This window comes from Nerophis lumbriciformis, linkage group LG01 (genome assembly GCF_033978685.3).
Source record: "Nerophis lumbriciformis linkage group LG01, RoL_Nlum_v2.1, whole genome shotgun sequence".
In the NCBI taxonomy this organism is placed as follows: domain Eukaryota; kingdom Metazoa; phylum Chordata; class Actinopteri; order Syngnathiformes; family Syngnathidae; genus Nerophis; species Nerophis lumbriciformis.
In genome coordinates this window covers 40,702,496-40,725,346 of record NC_084548.2, presented here as the reverse complement: position 1 = coordinate 40,725,346, position 22,851 = coordinate 40,702,496, and the positions used below count along the sequence as shown (strand labels likewise).

The following is a 22,851-nucleotide window of genomic DNA, read 5'->3' as shown; positions in this document are numbered from 1 at the left end:
GCTAATCTGTTCAGCTGGAAAATAAATGAACGTAGGAACAAACCAGCTAGTTTGCAAAACTGCTTTAGAACATTTCTGTATTTTTGGTCTCTATTGTCTTGATGAAAACAGCATTTACCTTCGGTGGCTGCTGTCTGACGACTGTTAGGAGCACAGTAAGCAATATGATAAGCATTTTCTAAAATGACTTCTGACAACTTACTTTGCCTCGGCTTTGTGAGCACTGATGATAGTATCTTGTTCAAGTCTGTTTGTCAAGAAAATGCAAGATTGGTGTAAGCTTTAGTAAAGCTTTAATTTATCTTCAAATAAATTAATAATCCAATTGACCGATCCTCTTCCTCCTTCCAGAGGTTTCTTGTAGGTGGAGATCTCAATATCTAAAGCCATTTTGACATTCATGAGATCCTGGTGCTCTCTGACCTGCTACGCCATATCCAGCTTGGACTTCTGCAAAGCCCGCTCCAGGTCCCGAATGTGATCTTTGCCGTCGTCGGTGGCCGCCTCTCCACGGTGCTCGGCTTCAGCTATCTGATTAAAATGATTCAGGATGCTATTCAGGAAACAATCCCTGAAAAACTTATCAAAAATCATACCTCAGAAAAAAATCCCTGGATTACAAGGGGGATCTTAAAGTCCATTAGACAAAAGAATAAACTCTACAAATGTTATATTTCGAACCCTACCACTTTCAACAAAGAAAAATACACAAATTATAGAAATAAATTAACTCATATTATCAGGAAAAGTAAGCGCAACTATTATTCTGAACTATTACAAGCATCGCAGGGGGATTGTAGGAGAACATGGAACGTGTTGAATACTGTTCTCAAAAAGGGACATAAGGCCCCTGTTGTTCCGGATACAGAGTCCAATAGGGCTGATCTTGCCAATAGTTTTAATACCTATCTAGTAAAATAAGTCAACCTCCAGGGTATTCCTTTAAAGAGTTTTTATCAGGCAGCTACCCCAGCTCCTTTTTCATGCAGCCAACAGACATCAATGAGCTTTATATGATCATTATGGACCTAAAGTCATCACATACAGCTGGAGTGGACGGGATATGTAGCAAAATCTTGAAAGCCATAGCAAATGTGATCACAAATCCTCTTTGTCACTGTATAAACCTGTCATTTAGTGCTGGCATTGTACCCAAAATGTCCAAAGTGGCAAAAGTAATCCCAATTTTTAAATCAGGTGATAAAAATGATATGAACAATTATAAGTCAATTTCAATTTTACCAACATTTTCAAAAATATTTGAGAAAGTGGTCTATAGCCGACTGAATGGCTTTCTAGAAAAACTAGATATCCTTGTCCCCTCCCAATATGGTTTTTGTAAAAAAAAGCACCACCTGTATGGCTATACTCGACCTCTTGGAAAGAGTCAATGAATGTATTGAAGAAGGAAAATGCGGTATTGGCATTTTTTTGGATCTGTCCAAGGCCTTTGACACAATAGACTTTGAGATCTTATTGTATAAACTATACCACTATGGTGTCAGAGGGGTACCTCTCGATTGGTTCCGTTCTTACCTGTACGGAAGGCCACAATGTGTATGGGGTTCCCCAGGGATCCATCTTGGGGCCTCTCCTTTTTATCCTATACATAAATGATTTTGTAAACTCCTCCGAAACTTTTCAAAAAATAATTTTTGCTGACGATACAAATTTGTTTACCTCACACAGGAGCCTACACGATCTACAAGTAACTGTCAATTCAGAGCTTGTGAAAGTGGATTCCTGGTTCAAATGCAATAAGCTCTCACTTAATGTTAATAAAACAAATTTTATTTCATTTCGTTCTAATAAAAACCGGACAAATACTGAACACTGCCATATCAACATCAATGGGCAGGAAATACAGAGAGTGTACTCCACAAAATTCCTGGGGGGTCATCATTGACGAATACCTCAATTTCAAATGTCACATTAGCCATCTGTTAAACAAATTATCCAAATATGTTGGCCTGTTCTTTCACTTTCGTCATTATCTTCCTCTTTATGCTCTACTTACCCTATATAAAACTCTCTTTGAACCACATCTAAACTACTGTAATGTCATCTGGTGTAACACCTTCCCTACCTACCTTCACAAATTAGAATCCATGCAAAAGAAAATCATACGAGCCCTGTCATGGCCCAAGTTTAATGCCCCCACTCGACATCTATTCCATAATTATCATCTCTTAAGACTGACCGAGTTCAATATCCATCACAATGCTTGCCTATCAAGTCATTCACAGGCTGAATCTTAGGCTCTGTAGCTTGGTTCCTATCTATCATCCCCAGCATGCCCACAACACTCGTAACTTAGATCTGATATCAGGTAAACATCGTCTACTGGCTTGTACCGCTCGAACTGTTGTATGCAGGAGACCAAAGATTTGGAACCGGCTTAATGAGAGGCTCAAGATGCTGTATCCATTCTCCAACTTCAAAAAGAAACTGAAAACGTACCTATTAACCACCGATCTCTAATGCCTCATGTGGGGTAGACTACTGTTGGGTTTTGCATGGTTGAATGAATGTATGTATGTATGTGTATGCTTGCTTTAGTACTGTTATCTTATGTTTATCATGTAGTGTTGTTTTTTTGTTTTTTGTTTTTTTGTGCTTGCCACCATGTTTCATCATTCCATGTATATACTGTCCTCTGGATCCCCTGTCAAAAGCTTCTTTTAGCTTATTTGGGGGACCCTTTCACTTACCAACATCTTTAAATGGTATTCACTACTATTGTAATTGTTCTATGGTATTGTGAATAAAACTTGAAACTTGAAAAAAAAATCTGGGTTTCAATGTTCATACGCTACAAGTGTAAGGGACGGACTGTGTGAGCATATTAGAAGAATTAATCTGTCTTAAAGCACTTTACAAACCCTTCACTCACCTGTACCTTTACACACTAAATCTCATTCTGCAGATTTTTAATGGTTCTCGAGTACTTCCACCTTGGTGCTGCGTAGTTGGTTATCGTACTAGTCGGCCTCAGCTGTAATCTGCTCATACCGGTATCCATCCATCCATCCATTTTCTACCGCTTATCCCTTATTGCAAACAAGACGACAAGGTGAATTGTTAGGCCACTATGCACATATCACGCGCAGGGCCCAGCAATCAGTGAGGGGCCCCCGTTTTGCATGGAGAAGCGCATGAGAAATTTTCAATGAATGAATGGGCGCTTCATATGACATTTTTACCAGCAACATGTTCCTAGCCTCTTCCTGCTCCATCACTCATATGAATATAATAGCAAATTTCCCCTCAAATGTTCATCAAAACACATATCTGTCAAAAATACAAACTTGTATTCGGTTCACTAGGGTTAAGGCTAATAACTACACAAATTGTGTAAATATCCTGACACATAAGAGACTATTTATATTTACCGTACCAAAAGAAGAGCAGACAGCGGCTCACGCTTCCTCTTACTTTATGTAACATCGAGGGAGAAATGACACGTATCAACTAAGTTCCATGAAGGAGCCCAGGATTGTTTTTATTTATTTTTATGTATGAGGATTCTTTTTAATTATTTTTATGTATGAGGATTCTTTTTATTAGATTTTGATTCTTGGGGTGACGATTTGATTCAAAATTGATTCACGACTAAACACAATTCTTGTGATACATTATTTGTTATGTTCTGTTGCTCGTCTGCCTTCCCTATTATTTTGTCCGTGCTGTTATCTTTTGTTTCTCTTCAGTGCTTCCTTCCTCGGCGGGGGACGGCCTAATTGGACAAACCTGATCCTAATTTGTCACAGGGCACTGAGCGCTCTTGGGTACAGTCTCATACTGTACCTTCTGCTTCCACGCTTCTGCTGCAGGTCAGTAGTATTTTTATAATTTATTTATTTATTTATTTTTACTCTCACCTTTTAATTTTTTTGAGTGTTTATTTTCTGTGGACTGAAGCAATTCCCAGTGTGTCCTGGCTGTCCCCTCGATGACCACTGGAAACTCCATTGTGGACTATATTTTTATGGTGTGCACTTTTTATTCATCTCCTTTTGTTTGGACTATTATCATTAAACAACTGCAATTCACGTTTCTGCATCCGGGGTTCAACTAGCGACTGAGTTGTAACATTATTTGGTATATAAATTATAATAAAACCTTTTAAAAACAGGTTACAGGTTACAACAGCTCCTCTTGCCTGTTGACTTACGACTTATAAGCCCAGTAATGGCCTAAAAATGTCCTTAAAATGAAAAAATATATATTATTTACAAAAATTACATTATGGTAATCCAATAAAAGAAAATAAAGCAGCTCCAACCCAATCCTAGCTTAATAATACTAAGGATATAAATATACAAAGCAATTGAGAAGACATTCAAACACAATCCTAAATAAAAATTAAAAAAAAGTAACAAAATCAATAATAATATCAATTGTTTGTTTTAATCCAAAAATGAATCCTTAAAAAAAAATAGATAGAAAAACATTGTATATATTTTTTTAAATCAATTTTTGAAAATCATGAAATGATTTGGGATAAATAATCGCAACTATTTAATTGTGAATCAATTGTATTGAGTTTTTTTTTTTTAGCACTGGTACCTCTTTTACTGAATTAAATTCACAAACTGCTATGGAAACATGTCAGAATGTATAGTGTGGTGGTTAGTGACAAATATTAATTATTAATTTAATGGTGGTTAGTGGTGAAAATTCTTTATTTTTACCCATGTCCCAGGAGATTTCCCATATTTTGAAATGCAAATGTTGACAGGTATGGCAATTACACCGGGTTCGGGCCCATGTCGGAGTTGTCTCAGGAAGCATTGCAAATGTATGCTTTAATGATGTTAAATTTGTTGTTTTGCACTAAAAAAGTACAAAACATGCATACAATTAAATTCACGTTTAAAACATAAAAACAGTATTTTGTACTTAAAATAAAATTCTGATTAGCGCCCCAATTTAGCTGTCAAACAGCACTAGATGCAGCCTATACCTTGTTCATGTACCAGACTTCAGCATCCTCACGGTTGCGTTTAACTATATCTTCATACTGAGCCTTGACATCCACCACAATCTCCTCCATGTCCAACTGGCGGCAGTTGTCCATCTGCACCACAACAGAGGTCTCCCTCAGGCTCTCCTGCAGCTCACGGATTTCCTTCAGACAGAAAAATACCCAATGTGAAATACTGTAGACCTGGGATGTCAAAGTCAAGGCCCGTGGGCCAGATCCGGCCTGCGAATGAATTATCTATTGCCCACGGGATGATATTTGATTAGTATTAGAACTGGCCAGCAGGTCACAACCGCCTGCTGCTGTTTTGCACGCACCAATACTCCATCAGTGTTGGCGCCAGGAATTTTCAAAATGGGGTCCCAGGGTCCCACAGTAAATTTTTGGGGTCTCACTTGTTTGTAACAGTTTTGAAAATAAATGATAAATGTATGCATTATCCTGTTATATCTCGCTTTCTATATTGTGTTTTGGAAGAAGGTTGTCATAAACCTTACTTAATTCATAAAACAAAATAATGTAAATTCATATGTAAATTTATTCAGTTAAAAACATTAATTCACTTTCTTCTTTCCTTCATGGATCTAAACTTTACCGCTGCCGGTATTTTTTTCTATATTTTTATTGTAATATTTTCAGAATGTGTTTGATCTATTTTTGGCCAAAGTAAGAGAAAAAAAACAATCTGAAGTTGTCTTAATTTTTTTGTTTTAATGCCGTCCGGCCCGCGTATGCACATATTGTCCTCCATGCGGCCCCTGAGCTAAAATGAGTTTGACACCCCTGCTGTAGACGAAAAACAGCTGGGACTGTGACCGTATACCTCATCATGACCAGCCTTGAGGAAGGTAAGTTCATCATAGAGACTGCCCACCTTGTCCATTAGAGTCACTTTAAACAAATAGTCAGTATCCACACTCTGGGGGGAAATTATGGAAGTAGTTTTTCCTGACTTTCGGTCTGTCATATACACTGTACCTTTTTGAGAGTGACAAACTCATCCTCTATATCACTATTCCGAAGGAGTTCTTCCTCATACCTGCAACAGCCAACAATGTATAGATATTATCATCATTCACTTTATTAAACAGGCATAATTGGTTCCGACTTTGTTTGGAGTCCTCCACATTGTTGTGCATAGCGGTGTTTTCCACTTTGAGTTTGAGCGTGTCGTTGTCCAGAACCTCAAACTGTCTTTGCAGGTGGTCAATGTACGACTTCAGCATGGGCTCAATATTGCAGGTGCGAGGAGGCTCTGCCTCCAGCAGCTTCCACTTAGTTTCTAGCATTTTGTTCTGCTGCTCTTAGTATCTAACCTGCAATGCACAGACACATACAAGTAGTTGAGCATATCAGAGAGGGTTACAGGGACTACTTTACCTTGTCAATGAATCAGGCAAAGCGGTTATTGACAGTCTTGATTTGAGCTTTCTCTTTTGTGCGGACAGCCTGGATGGTTGGGCCAATGTAGATTTTTATTGGGGAGAGCAGTCTCGTGTTGATAGTCACAGGTGTTATCTGGTTAGCGAAGGTGGAGGTTCTACGGATGGTGGAACCCAAGAACTGGCTGGTGAATCCTGAAGAGGACGAACGCGTCCCCACATAGGTGGATCTCTTGTTCCTCACACTCATAGTAGCACCGTGTCGACAGTTCACTGCTCAAGAGGTCAGCTGTTAGTTTAAGCTCTGCTGTGCATCTTGCATCTTTTAGGGTCCTTTATTGTATAGGCAGGAGTGGGTGTGGCGTGATGGTGAAGTTATGCAGCGCCCCAATGTGGTAAAACCAGTCCGACAAATACCAATGCTTTTTTCCCCTGTTACTACTTCTTTAAAGTTGTTTGTGTAGGTCTGTGAAGCTGAGTGTCACGTTCAAACACTGAGGACATCTATTAAACAAGACAAAAGGCAAGGAATCAAACAGAGACAGAATTCAATTTGGACTCAATATTGAGGAGAGACATGGCCACTGCACTCTCTGTACAGTCCTGCACCACGCTCTGACGAAGAAGGTTTTCGTCTCCTCTTTTATTCAGATGTTCAATGTTCACGCACTAACACATGTCACAGCAGGAATGGGAAGTATGTAAAACAGTCATTGTTTTCGGTCGCTTTGAAGACCAAGAAGAGGATTTCTCGGGCTTGGGCTCTTCCTGGATCCAGCTGGGGCAGGTGTTGGAGGACAATGGATAACCCCTCCCGTCTCCTGACCACAGTGACTTCAAGAGGGCAGCGGGTCGTAAATAGCGTTGACCTCGGTTACCAAATAGTTGGAAGAGAGTTTGTGAAATATTTCAAAGAGAGTTCGTTTAACACTTCAAGGAGAGTTCCTCTGGAAGTTGAGCAGATCCTGCCATCTGTCCGTGTTGAAATCACGGTGGAGTTTTACGAGCCTTCTTCCTCTTGTTAGGCCTCGAAAGACAGCATTCATCTTCTTATCAGGAACACAATGCAACACAACGTTTCTTTTGTGATAACTTACAAACAATTATTCCAACATTTCCCTCCTGTTTATCGCAAAAACTTCCCCAGACTCTCCTCATCCCCAATAACTTCTTCTTGCGATTTTCAGTTAATGGTTCATTTTCCTAGGGCCAAGTTATGTTTACACTCAGAGTTCAACATCAATTTTTCTCATCGTTACTCGGGTCTGGAAACAGATCAGGAACACCATCCAGGTAGGTATCCCCATCATCAGATTCATCTTCCTTATCGTCCGCCAGGAGGTGCATCTGAACAGCTTTATCATCTGCTGGGCTAATCGCTGTGGTAATCAGACGGTTAAACAGAGAACAGACAGGGAATACAACAACATCCACACAACGTCAGTATTGCTGAACACGGCCATACCAAAGACTTGTATTTGTCAAACACGTCCAACCACCCCTCCCACATAGATGTATCTATGCCTGAATGCTCTTTCAGTTTACCGTTAAGGGTGTGCAGGCCTACCAGTGCTTTGGTCAGGCTACTTTCTGCATCAGTGCAGTTTGGTACGAACAAACAACACTGTTCACCAAATATTGCGCACACGCCCCCTTTTTTGCGTGATACTGTTTTGAAAAGCCATAAAGAAGGTGGCGACGTTGATCAGCGACGGCTTCAAGACTTGGCCTGTGTAATTTTCCAATCTCTGTACATTGTAGTGGACGTAGTTTATTCTGTCAACATTCTTGTTAATCGTACACCACCAGTAGACGTATGATTCAAATCCAGCTGCAACTTGATTTACCAATTTATAGTCGTCAGATATACTTCTTTGGACACCCATCAATATAATTTGGATCTACAACACTTTGCCAGTTTACATCATGTCTAGTTATTTTCCAATGTTCAGATATCAAACTGTTAAGGCGTGTTAACAATTCTTGTACAAATATTGATACCTTTACTATGTGTATGCAGTTATCTGATGATACGTTTCCTAACTGTTGTACAGAGCCTTGCATGTTAATGCAGGTATAATTAGCTTTTTTCACATATTTATCAAATATTGGTTTCTGTTTTGTCTCTTTAGCTACAGGGTCAATTTTGTTTTGCTCATTACTTCAATTCAACTTTTTTTGACTCATCTTGAGTAATTGTCTGGGCTTATACATACAACACAATCAGTTTTTGTAGCCTTTCCCACTTGCTCCGCCATAAGGAATAAATTAATTACCAAAACAGGAACCAATTATTATCAAACTTTGACACACCATCAAATGGTATGCTTACAACTTTGTCACAGTGGAATGTGTAGTGTGCTAGTTAACATGTCCCTTTGATAACACAAATACAATTCCAAATACTTTTTTTTTCTCCATTATATGACCTTTTTAAATACAATCCCAAATACTTTTTCCCATTATATAACCTTTTTACTATGTGCTAAGTGTATTTAGCTTGGTCTTTCCACTATCTTTCAAATGGTGTTAGTCCTGTTGTACTTGTAATGTTAATGTACATTTTTACTAAATATTTGCATAATGCTTTTGCTCTGTCAGCACATCTGCTTTTCCTTTAGGAAATATTTCTACCTACTTTGAAATTGCATCTACTATGACCAGACAATGTTTTCCTTTAATTGCATAGATGTTTTATACAATTTTTTTTTTTTTATAAGAATTAAACTATAGGAAGTATAGTACTTCTGTATAAGGGTATTCATATTCCTCCTGTTGAGCCATGAGTTCAACCATGGCTCAAAACGGCTACCCACTTATATAGATTTTTTGGTAAGATTAGTTTATTGTCTGGACATACATAGATGTCTTCTTTGATCAAAGTGACTCCGTTTTCTTATTCATTTATCTTTTTCTTTTGGAGTACTTTGTTGTTGCATGTATTTTAGTATATCATGCGCTAGTTTGTAGTTTGAAATATGTATTTCCTTTTCTGTTGCTTGTTTTGCTGTTTTGTCAGCAAACACATTTCCTATTGATACTGTGTCTGTTCCTTTGGTGTGTGTCGCATATTTGCATATTGCTATTTTAGCTGGTAGTTGTACTGCTTCTACTAATTCTTTTAATAGTTCTCCATGTGTTACAGGTTTTCCTGTTGACTTTATCATTTTTATATTTTGGCTATCTTTATATATATTGTGACCTTTTGATCTTTCATTACTTTACATGCTTCTATTAGTGCTTCTAGTTCTGCCGCTTGCATTGAGCAATTTGATGGTCATTTGATAGCTTTCAAAATTTTCGTTACTGTAACAATCGCACATTCTGTTCTATTTTTATTTCACAGAATGCTGCTTTAGCTTCTGAATTCCACTCTACAGATGATTACATTTTTCATTAATTTACTTAAAGGAGCTACTATTTCAGCATAATTTGGTATCCAACTTCTACAATAATTAGTTAATCCTAGGAATTACCTCATTTGCTTCTTTATGTGGTTTTTGTACTTGTAGTACTTTGTTTTTCTATTTTCCACAATAGTGCGTCCATTTTTGTTTAGAGAACGTTCGAGATTCTTTACTTCTCTTTTGCATAATTGGACTTTTATTTTGCTTATTTTGTGTCTTTCACTATGTAGATGATTTAATAACGCTAATGTTATTTTTCCTCCTAATTCAAATGTTATACATATTAATTTATGTATTTTTTTTAAGTAACGTTTTAAACTCACTTAACTGTCTATATGCCACTTAATCTATACTTTTAAACTCTGAATTTACATTCTTCCCATTGTTTATATTTTTTATTTGCAATTATTATTCAACAACATTCAAAGCAAACAGTTGTCTATCGCTAGCTGATAGTTTTCCTGATTGCCATACCTCCTTATTTATTCTATGTTATGTCCTTATTTTATCTTAGCTCAACACTCAGATGTATAGTGTTGCAAATGTTTAAAACATAATCTAACTTAAGAATGTTATACTACACTTCAAAGTTAAACCTACTTTAAACATGAAATAAATTCATTTTCACACCTTCCCCACTGCGCCACGCACACACACACACACACACACACACACACACACACACACACACGGTGGTGTGTAAGTGCGTAAGTGCACTCTTAAGGGCAAAGGTCAGCAACACTTGAAGAGATTTCTCTTCTTTTTTTTCTCTCTTCTTTCCTCAGCTAATAAACATGTAACCCACTTTATCATTTTATCATACTATACATCTCAACTCTTATTATAGTTATTAATCTAGGTTTTTATTTGTTCCATTATTTAATTATACATATATATATTTGTATATATAAAAGCGCTCTTTATATCCAAACATACATGTATATCTTCTGTCTACCTTTTCTTCATCTCTTATTTCAATACCCCCATTATCTCTCTTTCGCATTAGGTTATTTCATTTTGCATTAATTCTTATTATTGATTTTTCCCCATTTCTTCATTTATTTTTACTTTTCTCTCACTTTAGCACTTTGAGATTTTCTCCTGTTCGCTTTTTCTTTTAACCTATTTTTATTTTTATTTGAACCTCTGGGGTTTTTACACAATTTGTACCTGGAAAGATACACACTTAAACACACACTAACAAACAAACAAACAAACAAAAGTTTGCAGCAATCTTACCACCAATGGCATACGCTGACAACATGACTAATTGGTGTCGTCTTTTAACAGTCATGCTGGATTGTTAATTTTTTTTTTTTTTTTTTCTCAGGACAGTTTCTTGCAAAATGCCCTTCTCTGCTACAACGCCAACATGTAACCGGGTGTAACCGCTGTTGTTGTTGTTGTCTCCTATTTTCTTTTTCTTTTTCAGGACAGTCTCTCGCAAAATGTCCCTCTTTGCCACAACGCCAACATGCAGTAGGGTGTAACCGCTGTCGTTGTTGTGGTCTCCTATTTTGGTTGAAATAGATTGTAATAGACCATATTAGATCTGCGTTTCTTTGGGTTCCTCTTTTCATTTTGAGAATTTGGAGTAATTTGTCGTCCCCTACAGAGCCGAACTTATAAGGATTACTTTTGTCTTGTTTGTAAGATAGTGGTTTAATTTATTATTGTGGTACACGTCGCTTCTACTGGAGATGGTTCCCCAGTGGAGGTGTCATGCATAGAGCATCCACAATAACCCACTATTTACTTCTCACAACTTTAATATGGAGTGATAGCCTAATGGCGATTACTCCCACACACTCTCACATTCACACCTTTCAGTATATTGATCTACGGAAATTTCAATGTTTCATGAGGACTCCGTCGCCCTCCAGGTTATTGTTTTTTACGGACCAAATTCAGTTTTTATTCTGAATAGACCAGTTTAGGTCTGCGTTGGACTCCGTCGTCCTCAGGATAATGGTTCACGGATATTTCAAATTATTGTGGGCTCCGACACCCCCTAGCATGTTTGTTTATGGATATTACGGATTCCAGTTTTCGCGGTTCCGTTTACCTGCAGTATTTTGGCCTCTTCAGTTTTTATTTTAATTCAGTTTTTATTTAAAATTTTAATACTCACGGACGTTGGACTCCGACGTCCCTCTAATTATTTGGCCTTTTTACCTGTTAGAGCCTAGGATTTACAGGGTTTGTCTATGCGTCGTAACCCTCGTCACACGCTTTTTCTTAGTCGTTTTTTTCTTCGTCAATTTAAAACGTACTCACTGCTCTCTGCCTTCCTTCCTCTTGTCCTCGGATTTTCCGTCAGTTTTTCCAATTCCAGCCCGAAATGAAGAAAGCAGTTCCTCAATCAGGATTTGGTTGCCATGGTCTTTCTGGTTTCACTCACTCATGCTGGAATCGTCAGACGTGTTGGAATCCGGCTCGAAGGACCAATAAGATGTCACGTTCAAACACTGAGGACATCTATTAAACAAGACAAAAGGCAAGGAATCAAACAGAGACAGAATTCAATTTGGACTCAATATTGAGGAGAGACATGGCCACTGCACTCTCTGTACAGTCCTGCACCACGCTCTGACGAAGAAGGTTTTCGTCTCCTCTTTTATTCAGATGTTCAATGTTCACGCACCAACACATGTCACAGCAGGAATGGGAAGTATGTAAAACAGTCATTGTTTTCGGTCGCTTTGAAGACCAAGAAGAGGATTTCTCGGGCTTGGGCTCTTCCTGGATCCAGCTGGGGCAGGTGTTGGAGGACAATGGATAACCCCTCCCGTCTCCTGACCACAGTGACTTCAAGAGGGCAGCGGGTCGTAAATAGCGTTGACCTCGGTTACCAAATAGTTGGAAGAGAGTTTGTGAAATATTTCAAAGAGAGTTCGTTTAACACTTCAAAGAGAGTTCCTCTGGAAGTTGAGCAGATCCTGCCATCTGTCCGTGTTGAAATCACAGTGGAGTTTTACGAGCCTTCTTCCTCTTGTTAGGCCTCGAAAGACAGCATTCATCTTCTTATCAGGAACACAATGCAACACAACGTTTCTTTTGTGATAACTTACAATTATTCCAACACTGAGCTTCTGGAATTCACAGTCATCCACAAACTCATTAAGAGTCTCAGTCATTTTAAAGGATAAATTACATGTCAAAATGATTGCCTTTCTAATTAGTTTTTAAAAATGATGTACTTCTTATGCTTTCTGATCTCTCTCTCTATGTCCACTACTTGCTGTACATATCCTACCAAGTCAGTCCTACACTGTATCAATGTCTATTTTTTTGATGATGCAATTGTTGATGACTGAAGTGTTGATATCAACCAAACCTTACTCCCCTCCTCCACATCCCACACCCCGAATTGTAAATAATATAAATAATTCAATGTATATACTCTGATGATTATCCAGTGTGATGACTGTATTATGATGATAGTGTATATATATAGTATATATCTGTATCATGAATCAATTTAAGTGGACCCCGACTTAAACAAGTTGAAAAACTTATTCGGGTGTTACCATTTAGTGGTCGATTGTACGGAATATGTACTGTACTGTGCAATCTACTAATAAAAGCTTCAATCAATCAAAAGGGGAATACTTTTCTCACACATTGCAAACCAACAAGTTGTGGGTATGACACAATTTAGTCAACATTCATTTAATAATACTTATTTTCGTCATGACAATGTATGTACTGTTATTGTCAGAGTTTGTAGGTGCCGAACCCCAAGATGCAGAGAAGGCGGAAGGCATTGTGTGGAAAAACAAGATTTAATGTTTATAAAACAAAGGAAAAAACACAAACCAGGAACTAGGAACAGGAAACAGGATGCCAGGGAAACAAGAACTGGAAGACGAGGAACAAAAAGACAGCAGACTACAAACAGCTACAGAATATAGCTTATTGCTACCGCATCCAGCTACACTGACAACGACAAGTAGAAATGACAATGATCCAGCACTGACTGGAGGGGAAGGCAGGTTTAAATAGCAGCTGGCTGATTGACAGCAGATGTGGCCAGGTGCCAATCAGCCACAGCTGAGGGGACTGCATGGTGGCGTCTGCCGGCCCACCGGACTGCATGGTGGCGTCTGCCGGCCCACCGGAGTGCATGGTGGCGTCTGCCGGCCCACCGGAGTGCATGGTGGCGTCTGCCGGCCCACCGGAGTGCATGGTGGCGTCTGCCGGCCCACCGGAGTGCATGGTGGCGTCTGCCGGCCCACCGGAGTGCATGGTGGCGTCTGCCGGCCCACCGGAGTGCATGGTGGCGTCTGCCGGCCCACCGGAGTGCATGGTGGCGTCTGCCGGCCCACCGGAGTGCATGGTGGCGTCTGCCGGCCCACCGGAGTGCATGGTGGCGACTGCCGGCCCACCGGACTGCATGGTGGCGTCTGCCGGCCCACCGGACTGCATGGTGGCGTCTGCCGGCCCACCGGACTGCATGGTGGCGTCTGCCGGCCCACCGGACTGCATGGTGGCGTCTGCCGGCCCACCGGACTGCATGGTGGCGTCTGCCGGCCCACCGGACTGCATGGTGGCGTCTGCCGGCCCACCGGACTGCATGGTGGCGTCTGCCGGCCCACCGGACTGCATGGTGGCGTCTGCCGGCCCACCGGACTGCATGGTGGCGTCTTCCGGCCCACCGGACTGCATGGTGGCGTCTGCCGGCCCACCGGACTGCATGGTGGCGTCTGCCGGCCCACCGGACTGCATGGTGGCGTCTGCTGGCCCACCGGAGAGGATGGCGCCGTCTGTTGCAGACCCACTGGGGTGAGGAGTAGCTGTGCCTCCCCAGCTGCACAGCTACTCAAAGCCCCCCCCCTCAAGGGACGGATCCAAGACGTCCCACGAGAAACCAACACAGGACAGGGATGGGTGGGAGGGATCACAAAAAGAGGCAAAGCTTTTTTTTGATTCGGCCATCAACAATAAAGCTTTGTTAAGTCTCTCCGCCAAGGAAATCTCCGCGAGGTTCGTACTAGGCTGGATCATTATGTCAAGGTGTGTTGTTGACGAACCCCAAGATGCAGAGATGGCAGCAGGCTTGGTACAAGGAAACATGGTTTTAATGTTCAAAAATAAGAAAAGGAAAACACGAACCAGAAACCAGGAAGCAGGAACAGGAGTCAGGATCCAGGGAATAGCTTAACGCACACAGCTAGCAACGACAGCAGACAGCAAACAACGACACGACAGGTAGAAATGACAATGATCCAGCACTGACTGGAGGGGAAGGCAGGTTTAAATAGCAGCTGGCTGATTGACACCAGGTGTGGCCAGGTGCCAATCAGCCACAGCCGAGGGGACACAGCACTCAGGGAGACAAGTAGGAAATAAAGACAAAATAAAAGTGCTGGACAGAAAACTAAGACAAACGCAGAGAAAAAACTAAAACACAGTCAAACTGTCAGGGACAAGCCTGACAGTTATATCACTGTTGCTTAGTCCTCACATTCGTCGCTTGCAATGTCGTTAGTCACTCAAGTATGAAAATCTGTATTTCGTTCCCTGTATGTAACATATGGAGAATGACAATGATGATAACGCTTGAAACCTTCATATAGTTTATTAATTGAATTATTATTATTGTATTATTGAGAAATAGTTGGATGATTCAAGGTCGGCAGCTTTCACCTTGAGACGTTTTTAAAATTCACTACCCATAAAAACATTAAAAAAAATAATAATAAAGTAAATCAATTTCACAGTTCCGTTCCAAAAAACTGTAAATATAATTTTTTTTTACTTTAAACAATTAAATGTTTTAAAAGTACTCCAGCCTCAAATAAACATATCAGATATGAATTATATTTAGTAGTTGTTTTTTTTAACCCTTTTAATGATATGCTCATGAAATTACATCGTTTTTATTTAACAAAAACAAAAATAAATTCCATAAAATACATTTCAGGGAGTGTTCATGTATGTGTATATGTACAGTGCATCCGGAACGTATTCACAGTGCTTTACTTTTCCCACATTTTCTTATGTTACAGCCTTATTTCAAAATGTAATAAATTCTAGATTCTAGATTCTACACACAATACCCCATAATGACATGTAAAAAAAAATTTATTTTTATTTTTGCACATTTATTAGAAATAAAAAACATAATCACATGTACATAAGTATTCCATCCCATTTCTTCTCGAGTATTATGAGAAATGTTTCATCTAAATGGGAATATATGAACATCCTAGGAGTCGGGAGACAGTCCGTAAACAGGCAAGGGGTCGAGGGTAGGAGCGAGGAAGCGTAGGCTGTGTCCGAGCAGGGGATCGAGGAAGGCAGTCAGGAATCCGGATGAATGTCAAGAGGCAAAACACGATCACGGATGACAGGGAAGTCACTGCGGAAGACACAAGGGACATGAACAAGGGAGACACGGAGAGAGCAAAGAGAAGGCGAGCAAAGCACAGGGGAGGGAATGTCAGACGTGAAGCTTACTGGAAAGATGAGTGACATTCTGGCAAAGGTTCCTCGGGTCCACTGGTCTTTATGCCACTCCCTCTCATCAGGTCCAGGTGCGCGGATTAGTGATTGTCTGCAGGCTTGTTGCTGTGTGGGCGTGCTGCGCTCAGCACGAGCAGGGGCGTGTCTGAGCGCGCTGCCAGTGGAGGTGCCGGCAGCTCTAGCTACCGAGGAAACGTGGGTTCGACTGCGCGCCGTGACACAGTGAGTAGAAATCAGTGATAAAGACAAAAAAATCAACCGTCGTGAGGCGAATTGACACCAAAAGGCCTTGGTCTGCGCTTGATTCGATCCCCCTTTTCTTCGCGGGGATTATGAGTCATTCTTCACCTAAACGGGAATATAACAAGATTATATCAGTCGGCATCCTAATGACAGCAGACATTGTACAGTAAATGATGTTTTGACATGTTTTTTGGCTCTAATGCATTTTTCAAATGAATGCGCCACGTATGCTTAAATTGATCAAAATACGTATATATATTAAATGTTATTATAAATATGCCTGTTACTACATTACATATATACTTACATTATGTATATACAACCCTAATGGGGGTGTTTGGATGTTTTTTAGAGACTCTATAGTCAGAATTGAACGGCTCCCATAGGCTCCATTTTCAGCAGACTTTTGATCGCATTTGATTTTAAATTCAAAATGCATTAAAAAAAATCTATCCGTCAGCATGTCTTTTAGAATGATTGTGAACGATAGGCAAAAAAAAAAAAAAAAAAAAAGTGCAGTTCCCCTTCAAGGGATACCATTTTCCTGCTGAATATGAAGACAAAGAAGTACAATAAATGATTGACGTGCCATGCAAGAAACTGGTTTTGCAATATTTACTCTCTTTTGTTCCTTCTGGAAACGATTACGCAATCATAGTTCTCTCTTAAAAAAAAACATGAGACTTACAACCAGCCACTGGTGTCATTTTCTGATTTATGTTTCATTTAGGACCTGCTCTACTTGGGAGTCACAAGTCAAAACATTGCAGCAGGTAAGAAATACATTTTAGTCCAAATTTTAGTCTTCCTGATGTTATTTGTCTTTTCTTAGAAATGAAAATTGCTGCTTTCAACATCCAGAGGTTTGGACTGACTAAAGTCTCCAATCCAGATGTGCTCTCAGCTCTTGTGAAGGTATGGATATAATTGGACAGTAACATGTCCAATGTGTGACTCCGGGGTGATATTGGGCCTGAAGGTTGTTTTTTTATAGGCCCCCCACATACTGTGTAGGTATTTTGTGGGAAAAAGTTTTCACAAATGTGCATTTAAACATCAGGTGGCTCGTTTCTGAAAAATATTATATACTTATTATTATTCCCGACAATAGATTGTGTCTCGATATGACATCATAGTCATTCTGGAGGTGGTGGATGTCAGCGGTACAGCGGTGGAACTGTTTGTAAAGGAACTTAACAGGTGAGTTCAGGTGTTCATTATTGAATCAACCAAAGGTGCTTGATCTTAACGTATCTCGAAGAGCCAACGCAAGCCATCACTATGCGCAACAGCTTAGTAGCCGACTTGGCAGGAACAGATACAAGGAACAATTCCTGTTCCTCTATAGGTAAATAATCCCTAAACTCACTGATGTATGGCAAGGATTCACATAACATGTTGTTTGTCCGCCGCTCAGGGATGACGTGGTTGACCTGGTGGACTGCTATCAATATGAAGATAACCAAGAGTGTGACATGGATGCTTTCGCCAGGGAGCCCTACATTCTGCACTTCAAACCACACAACACAGGTGGCACCACAGCATAGCAGCTTGTTAATTGTCATAGCAACCCCAAGGCAATATTGCTGCAGAGTGTGCTGAATAGCCTTGTTTGTGTTCACAGTTAAAGGAATAGCAGGTTTAACAAGTTCAGTCAATCATCGTCTTCAGTGCACATGCACAGGTGGTTATGTCATCATGAGATCATACGTACACTTACTGTAAACCTTTGCATGTTCATGTCGCAGTGCTGAAGGATATAGTGCTGATCCCAGTCCGCACCACACAATGGGACACCGAGAAAGAGCTTGATGAGCTGTATGATGTCTTCCTGGCAGTCAAAGCCAAATGGAAAACTGATGTGAGTTTCTCTATCACTCAGTTCTGCTTCCACCATAATGAGTTAATGGTGCACACTGAGAACAAAAACCTCACAGCTTTTAGGGATCATGCGTGCTATGTAGCAAAATGGTACATTTCTGGAAATTTTGCAGGTGAGGTTATAGGAAATCTTGGAAATAATCTCATGTGTGCTTGCCTTCAGTGATAACTGAAATGTATCATCAAATACTCATGGGTATTTATGGCCTATATGAGAACAGAGTATACCACTTAATGTACTTTAATATGCATAGAATAGAATCAAATAAAATAGAATACAATAGAATTAATGTCTACTGTCCACCGAGGTGGAACATTGTCTTTGGCTTACCAACACAGGAATCAATCAATCAATCAATCAATCAATCAATCAATCAATCAATCAATCAATCAATCCTTTTTATTGTCATTGCCATAATAACATAATTTCAACAGGATTTTGTTGAAGCATAGTACAGCGCCTTGGAAAAGTGCAGTGATGAGCAGTTGACTTTATCTTAATAGTCTTCTTGTACATTCATAGGTAGTCTAATAACAGTATTTTTCTGTAGCATTATGGCAGGACAGAACAGACAGACAGAACTCAAATATTGTCATATATAAAAACTGCTGTTAAATGATACACTTTTTAAATCAGATCATTCACACTTTTAAATTGAATGAATTATGATTAATCACAGTAAATCACTGTACTTGCTTGCATAATTTAAATTAACTTTAAAAAAGAGCCCTCAAAGTGCAATTTCATTGTCGGAATGTCATACAGGAACATTTGTAAATGTTTTAGCTGAATGTACATAATTTATTTGCTCAAATTTTGCTGATAGTTTTATCTGAAGTCCAATCAGGGTATATTTTGAAGTGAAATTTGCCAGTGAGCACGGATGTATGCACGGACCTGCTCCCCTTTTCAAGTAATCATCACCCGTTAAAGTCAAGGAGTTTGTGCACTTGAAATTAATTGCGTGATTAATCTGTGTTTATATATGGTTAATGAGATAATGTTTTGGGATTAAGATAATCACATTAGTTAATTTGTTAAATTTGACAACTCTAAAAAAACATTTAATATACATAAAAACAGAGGTTAGGTAAAAATAGGAATACAAGTAAAGATAAGATCTAGAAAAGTATTAGTAAAACATAGAAGTAGAGCAGTTGTGAATAGCAATGGCATTTGGTATTAAATATTTTTTACAAGGACCTTTTGGCCAAGCGAGCTCTTTAGCACCTCCCAGACTTCATACGCTCAAAATGACAGGATAGAGAATGTGAACCGTCTGCTACGAGTCTCAGAGCTTTTTCCCCCTCATCATAAATATGTGGGCCAGAGACTTCACACAATTTTCCCAGCCATTTGAATAATTCTGTTGAGTTTGTTAAAATGACTTGTAAAATTGTAGGGGGAAACCCAGAAGATCACTCAGCACTAATATGCAGCGTATGATGCTCTAACAACATCTTGTATTTATTCACTGACAATGACAAGAAAGAAAGAAAGGAAGACAAATAGAAAGAAATAAAGAAAGAAGGAGAGAATGAAAGAAGGAAAGAAAGAAAGTTTAAAAAAAAAGAAAGAAAGAAAGTAATAAATAAATAAATGAATGTTTGTGTTCTTTTGTGGTTTCTGTACCTAAATATATTTACAAAGACCTGGTTGTGCAAATAAACTAACGCCATGTTAAGTCCTAGTAATAAATCTTGTGATTTTTGGTCCAATCTACTGTGTTTTCTTTCTCGATTTTCTTAATAGAAACTAAAAGCTTAGTTGTTGTGCAGGAAAGCAAAGTGATTTGTTCAACACAGATGACCATTATTTGCTAGCATTAAGAAAATATCCTTAACAGTTTTTATAAACTAGGTGAACAAATCTCTCGTAGGCCCAACAGCATATACTATATCTTGATATCGCTAGCAAAGATTCATGCTGAACCACAGGGACATTCGGGCATTAAAATTGCATTTCTAAATCAAATTATGCAAGTGAGAAATAACCTGTGACTGATCATGATTAATTCAAATGGACACGTGTGATTAAGCTGGTTTTTTTTTTTAAATATCTTTTAACTGCAATGAATATAAATAAGTACAGTGATGATGTTTTTTTGTTTTTTTAACTCTAGCACATTTCTGCCTGATTTTGACTGCCTGTGGTCATGCCAACTTTCTCTTTCCTTTATATCTTCTGAGCTATCCAGAAAAAACCCAACATGGCTGGCAAAGGTTAATTTTCAAATGGGCTGTTTGGCACAAAAGTTCTATTAAAACAACCTCTGCATAGGCGCTACCAGGCGAACAATCTGAGGATTTTTGTTTATCTTCATCACTATGCCTGCTAGCTTGCTGAACTTGTACTGAACCTGTTATCAGTGTGGTTTAACACAATGCAGATTTAGATAATAATAAGGGCTCTTGGTACCTTATAGTTTTAATATCAAGTAATGCATGTGGAAATTATCCTATTCCTTTTAATTCCTGTATGTGTTTCAATTATGTTCTTCTGTCCCCCAGAATGTAATGATCCTTGGTGACTTCAACGCCGATGGAAAATTTGTTACTCACAAGGGAATGAAGGAGCTTCGTATTCGCAGTGACAAGAACTTCCACTGGCTGATTGGTGATGATGTAGACACGACTTCCAACACAGCGAATACACACACCTACGACAGGCATGTTTTCTTCAAAATGCCTCAATAATGAAATTCTATGAAAAAAAGCAAGGAAAGCTTACTTCTGGCTTGTTTTGATCATTTTCAAACAGGATTGTTGTGTATGGAGATGATGTGATGGCAGCCATTGTGCCACAGTCAGCCAAACCATTCAATTTTCACAGAGAGTTTTCAATGACAGAAGAACTGGTAAATTCCTGAGCGACCAAAACATAAAATATTTTCAGGTATGTTCTCATGCTGTGCTACATGTTCCTACAGGCACAGCAAGTCAGTGACCGCTACCCTGTAGAAGTGGAGCTGAGCAGTTCCCTTCCTTTCTGGATGACAAATCCCATCCAAAGGCGTGATGTGGAACACACACTGCATGCCACAGTAAATAAAGCCTTGTCAGGTAAAGAACAAAATGTTAATTATTTCATCTTTTTAAAGGGAAATGATGGCTGAGTGAGTTCTGTACAGAGTTATCCTACAAGGTAAAGCAAAGAATGTTTGGTATTAGGGAGAGTTTTTTGTGAAGTACCTGTTACTGCTGCCTTGACTTGTTTTGGTACTTTGTATATATTTTGGATTTTTCTACCTTTGTACATAAACCATTCTATGGAGACATCATTTAGAGTAAGCATTGTTTTACCTTTAGCAGACAGACTCAACTCATTATTTTGTGTCATCGTTCTCTCTCGCCAGAAACATTAAATGAGAGATGACCGTAACATAACAAGTTAATGCACCAGGAAATTGGTGTTTATGCTACTGCACTGTATTCGTCAAAACACATGATTTATTTCTGTGTCTTTTGCCATCCAGTGAATTTACAGGCTGACCTGTCGACACTGCAGAAGGAAAACCTCCTGCTGGAGAGGGAAAAACTCCAACTTCAAATCTCTATATTAAAACATCACCTTACCACACTCAGCAGAAAACAACCACAATCAAACAAGCTTCACAATCCTGAGATCTTTTCCCATTTGCCTTGATGTATTAATAATGCAATATACTGTACACATAAGTTACTTTTATGCAACTAAAACATGTTGTAGTTGTTGATGGCTAGTAAGTAAAGTATACAAGTAACACCATTTTTTTTTTTACAATTTAAAGCAGTTTGTAGCTCTACTTTTTGGTATTCCACATATTTCATATTTACATTGAACATGAAGAAAAGCATTGAAAACAAATGTTTACATTTGAACTTTGTCTGGTTTTGGCATTTTGTGAATTTTGAGCAACACTTTTTCAGTCATATTATAAATGATACTGCAAGTAGTTTTTGTTATTGGCCTTACACACACTTTTTCTGCTTCCTGATGCATTTGTTGCATCAACACAGTTACCATTTTATTATAAAAACTATTAGTAATGTGTCCTCATGTACACCAGAGGCCATCAACCAATCAACCTTTATTTATCATCCCCTTACATCAGTATATCTGAACCAAAGTACAAGAAAAGCGGAGCATAAAAACAAGAGAACAATAAAATACAATAAAACAATAGTTAAAATTTAACTTACGTGTCACAGTGCTTTTTAGTGCTAAATGGAGGTCAAGATAAATGAGCCTTAATTTTGTTTTACATTGGGAAAATATGTTGCGTTAGTATCTTAAAATATACTGTAGTAATTATCAAACCACCTCAAACTACTGATTTAACACTTACTTATAGCTTTTAAAAACACAATAACTACATGTAGTAATAACTTATTGTCCTCATAAAACACGCTGGTCGGTTGACAGATTTCATGCCCGCATACAGAGTCAGCTGTGCACGCCCTCGGCTAAAACTGTTTTTTAAATGTATTTATTAAGGTAAAA

The 22,851-nt window shown here is 39.0% G+C and overlaps 2 protein-coding genes and 1 long non-coding RNA gene across 6 annotated transcripts; 1 reads left to right on the top strand and 2 right to left on the bottom strand.

Moving 5' to 3' along the window:
* The first annotated feature begins 3,723 nt into the window (after window positions 1–3,723).
* Window positions 3,724–22,530, top strand: LOC133620094 (deoxyribonuclease-1-like). 4 transcript variants are annotated; one of them, XM_061981318.2, is made up of 13 exons: window positions 3,724–3,833; window positions 3,922–3,991; window positions 17,218–17,260; window positions 17,320–17,402; window positions 17,599–17,687; window positions 17,749–17,835; window positions 17,905–18,017; window positions 18,112–18,171; window positions 18,236–18,348; window positions 20,880–21,037; window positions 21,130–21,226; window positions 21,299–21,431; window positions 21,845–22,530. In XM_061981318.2, exons 2-13 carry the CDS (start codon window positions 3,953–3,955, stop codon window positions 22,012–22,014), a joined length of 1,185 nt encoding a protein of 394 aa, XP_061837302.1. In that variant the 5' UTR covers window positions 3,724–3,833; window positions 3,922–3,952; the 3' UTR covers window positions 22,015–22,530. The 4 variants fall into 4 exon arrangements, with proteins under 4 accessions (XP_061837302.1, XP_061837310.1, XP_061837320.1 ...); XM_061981326.2 differs by having other exon boundaries at window positions 18,112–18,135; window positions 21,845–22,529; XM_061981336.1 differs by lacking the exon at window positions 18,112–18,171 and having other exon boundaries at window positions 21,845–22,526.
* LOC140679818 (keratin, type II cytoskeletal 8-like) lies at window positions 4,869–6,619 on the bottom strand. Its single transcript, XM_072916079.1, is given in 5 exon segments — window positions 4,869–5,131; window positions 5,811–5,906; window positions 5,966–6,026; window positions 6,077–6,303; window positions 6,368–6,619. Coding segments are annotated over 5 exon segments (807 nt in total). The 3' UTR covers window positions 4,869–4,960.
* On the bottom strand, window positions 15,884–18,262 carry LOC133620115 (uncharacterized). Its single transcript, XR_009817479.2, has 3 exons — window positions 18,208–18,262; window positions 16,239–16,592; window positions 15,884–16,140 (listed from the first exon to the last, which is right to left on the bottom strand). It is a non-coding gene; the product is annotated as an uncharacterized lncRNA (long non-coding RNA).
* Window positions 22,531–22,851: the final 321 nt, after the last annotated feature.

Coding starts and splice junctions, on each gene's coding strand:
- LOC133620094 (XM_061981318.2), top strand. CDS start 3,953: ATGACCACTGGAAACTCCATTGTGGACTATATTTTTATG. Junction 3,992..17,217: donor TTGTGGACTATATTTTTATG/GTGTGCACTTTT, acceptor TGTTTCATTTAG/GACCTGCTCTACTTGGGAGT. Junction 17,836..17,904: donor CAATTCCTGTTCCTCTATAG/GTAAATAATCCC, acceptor TCCGCCGCTCAG/GGATGACGTGGTTGACCTGG.